The 8135-nt window shown below is 37.4% G+C and overlaps 1 protein-coding gene across 1 annotated transcript; it reads right to left on the bottom strand.

Annotated features, from left to right (window-relative positions):
• Window positions 1-1831: 1831 nt before the first annotated feature.
• Window positions 1832-5063, bottom strand: LOC125482323 (alpha-1-antitrypsin-like; the record flags this gene model as incomplete). Its single annotated transcript, XM_048594380.1, has 2 exons — window positions 1832-1979; window positions 4793-5063. Coding segments are annotated over 2 exons (419 nt in total), but the record flags the coding sequence as incomplete, so codon positions are not given.
• Between the last annotated feature and the right edge of the window lie 3072 nt (window positions 5064-8135).

Genomic DNA, 8135 nt, shown 5'->3' with positions numbered 1-8135 from the left:
CAGTTCCTTAATTCTCCTTTTGACCTCAGAAAATGTTTTCAGGTTATTTTACCATTAATCTATTCTAATCGCAATTGTTCCATTCATGTTATGATATATATTGCATAGCATTTTCAAAGGAAGAACGACCTTCTGATCTCGTCTTGACCACCTAAGAGTTGGAGACAATGGTGAAGATGGTCAAAGAACAACAACCGCAGAGATTTTCTCCTAATTGGGGGATAAAAATGAACCCTGCGGGATATAGGAGAATGTGGTGAGTTAAATGTAGCAGGCATGACTGGGAAATCTGCACACAGCACCCACATTAGCAAGGTAATTGATAACGAAGATATCTGCAGGAAGATATTAATGGTTCGGGTTGAGTGGACAAAAAAGTGGCAAATGGTATTCAATCTGAAGAAGTGCAACATGAGCATTTCTGAAGGGCAGAGTAAGGGAATACACAATAAGCAGGAGGATATTTAGATGGGCACAGACAGTAAGAGACCTGTGAGTGCCTGCTCATAGGTCTCCGAAGGTAGTAGTACAAGTTGATCAGGTGGTAAAGAAGGCATACAGGATGTTTTCCAGCATTGAGCGAGATATTGGATACAAGAGCTGCAATATATATAAGAACTATATGAAACACTGGTTAGACATTAACTAATGTTTTGAGTATAGTTCTGGTTACCATTTTACAGGAAGAATAAAATTGCTCAAGAGGGAATACAGGAGAGATGTATAAAAATATTGCCAAGGCTTGAAAATTGCTGGTATAAGGGAATATTAGATCGGGTTAGGGTTGTATCCCTTAAAATAGAGGAGGCTGAAGGGTGACTTAATTAAAGTATACAAAATAATAAGGAACTCTAATGGAGTGGACAGGAAAGATCTATCTCCATTAGCAGAGATGGCAATTATTAATGCACACAGCTTTAAGGTAATTCGTAGAGCATTAGAGGGTCTCTGGGAAGAAACATTTTCAACCAGAGGGTGGAATTCGCTGTCCAGTTTGGTGATTCACACGCAAACCCTCAACTCATTTAAAACAGACCTAGACAAGCCCTTGAAGCGCAGTCACTTGCAAATCTATGGATCAGGTGCTGGAAAGTGGGATTAGAATGGCCAGCTAATTTATTCAGTCTGTGTAAACATGATGGGCTGAATGGCCTCTTTCTGTGTTGTAACTTATGTATTGTTCAACGGTTTGGATTTTTAACCTACTTTTCATATTTCCCAAAAGACCACATGGTTTTAAGTGGGATAGAGAATGTACCTATTACGATGCACCAGGAATTGCAATTATTTGGGACAATTTACATGGAGCTAATTGTCTTTTTCCAGTTTCCTGCACTAATCGTCAATGACTTTTACTTGGATATTTGGTACCTATTTATTGCTAAATTATGGATTCTGGAGTATTGTTAATAAAGTAGAAGCATCTGATAGCGCTTGTCACAGCTGCAATTTTTTTCTGTCTGATCATGGACTATCTCTGGTTTTAAGACTCATTCTAGGTTTACACAGATCAACGAGATATAGCAATTGTCACGCTGCCCTGTGTGGGTGAGCTCAGGTTACTTATAGATGGAAACAAAGTGATAGCCTCTTTACACCAGAATCTCTGACACCATTTAAATTTGCCTTAAGGTAACATAAAGTGAGGTAGACCTCCAAAAGATGACATGTAAGAGAAAAATCACAGGAAATTTTTGAACGAATAATTATCTTTACAGATGATTATTCTAATTCTGATGCTTGAACATGCAAACAATTTGTCTAGGTTCCACAACCATTTATTAGTTGATTAAAGATTGACTAATATGAGTACTTCAGTTAAATATTTTACCTTTGATACTTGTACTGGTCCAGATTTAGTGATTTTGGAGAGGTTTGCATTATTAGTGAAGATATCTACAATGCCCATTGCAATCAGCAGCTGCTTGAGTTGGTAAGTCGATCTCAACGATAACTTTGGGAGGTGTAGATCCACAGACCTATTTGGTATCAGAAATAATATATTTATTTTCTCCAAATTTGTACACTTACCTTAAATTTTATTTTTAATTTTTATTTTCATTTCTTAATTTTGACCTCCAATTTATATATATTATAAATGATATATTCCTGGTTTTCGTTCACTGGTTCTACACTTTGCAAGGTGATGATGATTTTTGCTTGTACATAGCTCCACTGCATAATTGGTATTTTCCTGAACAACCATTCTTTACATGTGAACATTCTCAGTCAATGTTAAAGGCCACTTACAGGGCAACCTTGCAGAGGAGTTAGTTCCTGTGTTGCCGTCACATACTGCCCATATGCTGCTTTTCCAACAGGGGGCATTGGATAGCAATTAGGAACAGGAAGACTGGTAGCTCTGTAAGCATAGAGAATCTCAGGAATCTACAAAGAATCTCTCTTGTTGGAAGAGATTTTGTTTTAACAGGAAAATGTTCTAAATTTAGAGTAGTTCAGCCCAAAAGCAGGATTTTAAATTTATTCTGATGTCAACTGTATGTTTTAAAACTAATTCAAAACTAATAATGATTTTTATACCTCTCTTTCATTTTTAAAATTGTTTTTGAGTTCTACTTAGACTCAGAAATCGATATGGAATAAATGGGCTGGCATGGTGCCTCAGTGGTTAGCACTGCGGCCTCATAGTTTGATGGACTTGGGTTCAATTCCATCTGTGTGAAATTTGTATATACTTCCTGTGTCTATGTGGGTTTGCTCTGGTTTCCTCCCACAGTCTAAAGATGTGCAGTTTAGGTGGATTGGCCATGGGAAACGCAGGCAGGGTTTGGGTGGGATAATCTTCAGAGGGTCACTGTGGACTTTATGGGCCAAATGGCCTGCTTCCATACCGTAGGGATTCTATGACTCTAAATAAAAACTAATTTGACTCATTGAGCATATTACTTCAAGCAAGATGCAAATAAATATTTACTGGAGAAGGTGCACTGAGTAGTTTGGTGCAGCTACACAAATACAGAGAATTTTGATGGGATTTTAAAATGGAACATGAGATCCAAAAAGCATCCCAGTCTGCAGGGTAGCTCAGACCTATGTGAGGAGTGCTAGTAACTGAGTATCTCTTTAACCGGTCAGACTGAAGAAGCACAAATGAGCAGCATAGAGTCTGAATTGGGAAATACCATCAGTTAGGTTAATGAATTCAATGTCAAATTGAGTTCAGAAAATAAGACGAAAAGGGATAAACAAAAATTGGATCAAGAAGGGACAAAGAAAAGTTTTGAAATTATTTCAATCTGAGAAATTTTAAGAAATCAATAATAATTAAAATTGGGAGGAATGAATTTCTGCAGTTGTAAGAGACTATTTTTAAGTGCTAGATAGATTGGTGGTAATTAAAACTTATCATATTTGTTAGAAGGGTATTTATACTAAAATGTGCCAGCCCTAACATTTGTTGGCAAGTTTAATCCATGTCTATGAAGCGATTCAGCAGTTTCACACTAATTAATATGTTCGAATGGTAGATCTGACAGGGAGGTGCCATTTTTGGCAAGATTTTGAAGGAAAAGTGCATCTTGGACAAAACTCTAGATTTTCTGTTTACAGTGAGAAAATGAGATTGCCAGAAGTTATCCGCTTTCCATGTAAAGGTGAGCAAACCTAGCCTGCTGTTTATTTCAACCACAAATTCCAGTCCTTATTTACCTCTTTGATTGCTGGAATTTTCACATGGAGTTGTTGCCAATCATTGTAGGATTTGTCCTAAATAAAATATCAGCTCATGAAAATTAATTTTTTCCTGGCTTTATAAATGGCACACTACACTAGGTTATAGTCCAACAGGTTTATTTGAAATCACAAGCTTTCAGAGCATGGCCTCTTCATCAGGTGAAGTGCACTTGAAAACGCTTGCGATAAATAAACCTGTTGGATCATAACCTGGTGTCGTGTGATTTGTGACTTTGTCCACCCCAGTCCAACACTGGCACCTCACATCATATTACAAATGAATATTTTAACTCTACACTGAGGCATCATTGTTCAATAGGAGTAAGGCAAGAATTGGGATACTATTAACTCTGCCAATTTTCCAAACTTTATTTTTCATTAAAAATTTTAACCAATTGCACATCTCATGGATCCCCCTCATTTCTGGTATATGATGGAATTTGAACTAAGACATAATCAAAGATGAGAAAGCACTCTCCCCGACTTCTTTTATCTTTTCAGAAGGGTGAGTGACTATTGTTAAAACTCTTCTGGTCAAGACTAATGAATCAAAAATTCCAGGATATTAACTGAAAACAGAAACATGACTGGATTAACAATAGACTACACAGTCCCTGTTCCACCATTGATAATAGATGATCTTCAGATCAAATCCACTTAGCTGTCTACTAAGGCATCTCAGTCTAAATTTAAATTCCCTACTTAGTCTGCTAGGATTTGAACTTATGCTTTCCAAAATGATTAGTTGAGGTTCTTACTTTTATTAGCCAAGTAACATCACCACTATACCACTGCACTCTCATATGCTGCTAGGAAATTGCAAAGGGTCAATTTATCGGAAGTGGAATTCAAATCTATGCTTCAGAGAAACATCAAACTGAAGACAGTTGGATCACTCCAGTGCACTGGAGTTTTACCCTTTCGGCACCTCTTTCATGAATGCAATAGATATTGGGGCAATAAGATCATGCAATCTAAAAGTAAAGGTACCACAAAATCATGGATCTTTTGCTACCTTGTCACTGATTGTAACACATCACCTCTGTGTAGGTGGAAAATAATTATATTTAATTTTATTTCATTGGTGCAACAAACTTACCCAATCCGTAATGATGTTATTAAGTGCTGAAAATTGGTAATTGTCAGGTTTTGTTCCACTCCTGCCAATTTTCCTGGGTCTGGTAGTATAAGCACAAGAGAAGCATTTCCTCTGTATGGAATCAAAATCACAGAACTAGCAAGTTCTTCATCATAATTCATAGCATATCTTCCTTTTCTCTTCATCATTTGAACTTTAACTGTTGTTGTATCATCGACATGAAAGTCATCTTCATAGGTTTTCTGAGGATCAAAAGGTTTCATCCATTTACCTAAAAGAACCAAATAGTGATGATGAGAGATTTTGTAGGTGTTCTGAAGAAGAGTCATATTGGACTCAAAATGTTTCTCTTTTCATGTAAGCCACCAGAACTATTGAATTTCTCCAGCATTTTCTGTTTTTACATTATCTTACAGATAATGAGAGACTTAGTTTATTCACCTGTACGTAAGGGCATTTTTCCTCAGTTCTTAAATACTAACATAGAGATGATTTTCAAATCCTTCTATTGCCTTGACACTCCCTTTCAATGAAATCTCCACCACCATTACAACCTTTGGGTTTCATTAATTTTGGGACCTCGCACAGCTCTGGTTTGAATAACTTTGACAGTTTTCTACCTGGGCTCTAAGCTCACAAATTACTTCCTTAAGTTTCTCAATTTTTTCCCCTGATCAATGTATTCAGAGATACTATTATATACCTCTAGAGCAGGTGGGACTTGAATCCAGGCTTCCACCAATCCAAGGGACTTTATCGCTGCACCACACAAGTTGCTGTTTAAAGTCTAACCCTTTGGCCAAGCTTTTTGTCACATGTCCTAGAATTCCCTACGAGTGGCTTGGTGTCAAATCTTGTGTCGAGATGTTTAATTACATTAAAGGTCTATCTATAAAAGTTGTTCATATTGATTTCCTATATTAATGTTGAAGAGATGAAATAAAATTCCATAGAAATTCTTAAAAGTCGCACTTATCTTTACCTTTCTGCCATTTCTACTAATGTAGGTATTATAACAAAATGACACGTTTTCTTTCCTCTTTCCGATCTCATTAAATGAATTTGAATGTGCCTGGGGGAAATGGAATTCCTTCTTTCAGGCTTACGAAGGGAATATTGACGCTGGTGAACTGGATATACCCAAAGGAGGAATTTTAACTTCCTTAGGTGAGGAAACAATTAGCCTCCACCAAAGAAGTTGTGTTCTGATGATAAGGCTGAGTTCAAGAATTCAACGGCTGTTGTGTTTGTGAATATTATCAAATTAATATTACTCAATGCATGACAATTATGATAATCATTCTTTATTAAAGTACATATTTCAAGTCAAAACCAACTTAGATTTCTTGCTATTCAATGCTTCCCTGTCATTTTGAAGGCCTTTAATACAATAACTCAAAGTCTAAAATAGAATAGGTTTGGATTAATAACTCTCTCACCTTTATTGCCACAATTTGTTCAGGAAGACAGATCCCATGTCATAATACTATGCAAACATGAGCAACTACAGATTGCAATATTGCATATGTCATCCTTACTCTTCGGCACATTCCTGTAGGGAATTCCATTACCTCACATCAGTATATACACTAGGTACTCAGATTCATAAAGTTACAAGCATGTACACAACACATGCACAGCTAACATAAAATAAACTGTTTCAAGTAATGTTTGTTTGATAGCTCTGCCAGACTATAAACAAAAGTGACTCCAGTAGAGGCAGAGGTCGAGTGATGACAGCAAGCCAGCAGTGCACTATACAATTGCATCCTCATTTTATTTAAAAGCAAAAGAAAATTTGCAATCACAAGTTACACAAATTACGAAATATACATGGTGCCAATAAATGCTTATTCATTAACAAAATAGAATGCCAACCCATGTCCATTCCACTTTTGCCAGTCACTGCACATGCATGGCATGCATAGTTTATAAATCATGCAGGTCTCCTAATGATACAGATATTCATTTTTGTTGTCCATCTCTCACATATTTAATCTTTCCTGATGTGCCTCCTTCTCCAGGGAGTATTGTTTCTAAGGCAAGTGCTGTTGCCACTGTAACTGTTAATGTTGACCCATGTTTATTGCTGGGGAATGCAGGAACTCTGGGTCTGATGGTCTGTACTTTGCGTAGGCCACGACGCTGTATCTTTCTGATCCACTCTCTGTAGTGAAGGAAATGTCTGTAGTTTCGATGATATATTTGTTCGCTCATGTTTATCACATATAATCGAGGTGACAACTGTCGTGCTCAGATCTCACATTGCCGTATAGGCTGAATTTTGTTTATAACATTTAACATTTGTTAGCAATGTTGTGAGGTTTTATCAATGTGAAATTTGGCCTTTTGTCATTCCTCCTTGACTCTGTCAATCATGCCTATTATTAACTGTGACTTCAATAGTTTTTACACTATTGGAAGAGTAGATTTGGACAGGCATTACATCAATCTTTGGTCTGGATTACTTTCCATGTCTTCTGTAGGTGTGTTTCTCTGCTCAAAGATCACCTTCTATAGGTCTGGATTTTCATGGTTTCTTTAGAATCCCTTTGGTGATCTTCACTGCTGCCTCACCTTTTCCATTTGACTGGGGATAGTGTGGAGATGATATGTGGTGTTGAATTTCCCAATCCTTTCTGAATTGAGGGCCATTATCACTCAGTACAACTTCTAGAATGCTGCAATGACTTTCGAACATTCTACTATTTCATTGAAGTCACTATGTGGAAGTGCCAGTGTTGGACTGGGGTGGACAAAGCGCTCCGAAAGCTTGAGATTTCAAATAAACCTGTTGGACTATAACCTGGTCTCGTGTGACTTCCAGCATTGAAGTCATTGACGTTAACTGGTCAACCTCCCAGTGGTCAGAACAGCAGTTGATCGTGACCAGATAATCATTCCTTGTGAGAGTGAAGAGACCTACCTCAAGCTTCAACTCAGACTGTTTCTCCCACCAGTTTCTGTAAGCTGTTGTCTTTAATCAGTAACTAAGATCCTTTGTAATTAGTGTACCAATCACCCTACACCTCCTGTAAAGAACTGAAAGATCCTGGAGAAAGGACGGAAAGTCCTGGCAAACCAGAAGAAACATCTCAAAAAACCCTCTGGGCTGGCGCTATGGAATTGCGTTTCCTGGGTTTTTTTATTCCACTGCACTCACAAAACAAATGCTTTTTTTCAAATTTGTCTGTATCCGTATGTAGGTGTTTAAAAGAGGGTTAGAGTTTTTAGTACTGGAAACACATGTTGTTGGTTTAGAGATAGTAGGAACTGCAGATGCTGGAGAATCTGAGATAACAAGGTGTAGAGCTGGATGAACACAGCAGGCCAAGCAGCATCA

This window comes from Rhincodon typus, unplaced genomic scaffold, assembly GCF_021869965.1.
Source record: "Rhincodon typus isolate 14 unplaced genomic scaffold, sRhiTyp1.1 hic_rhity00008776, whole genome shotgun sequence".
NCBI lineage: Eukaryota > Metazoa > Chordata > Chondrichthyes > Orectolobiformes > Rhincodontidae > Rhincodon > Rhincodon typus.
The sequence above is the reverse complement of the archived record's forward strand: the minus strand, read 5'-3'. Positions and strand labels throughout refer to the sequence as shown.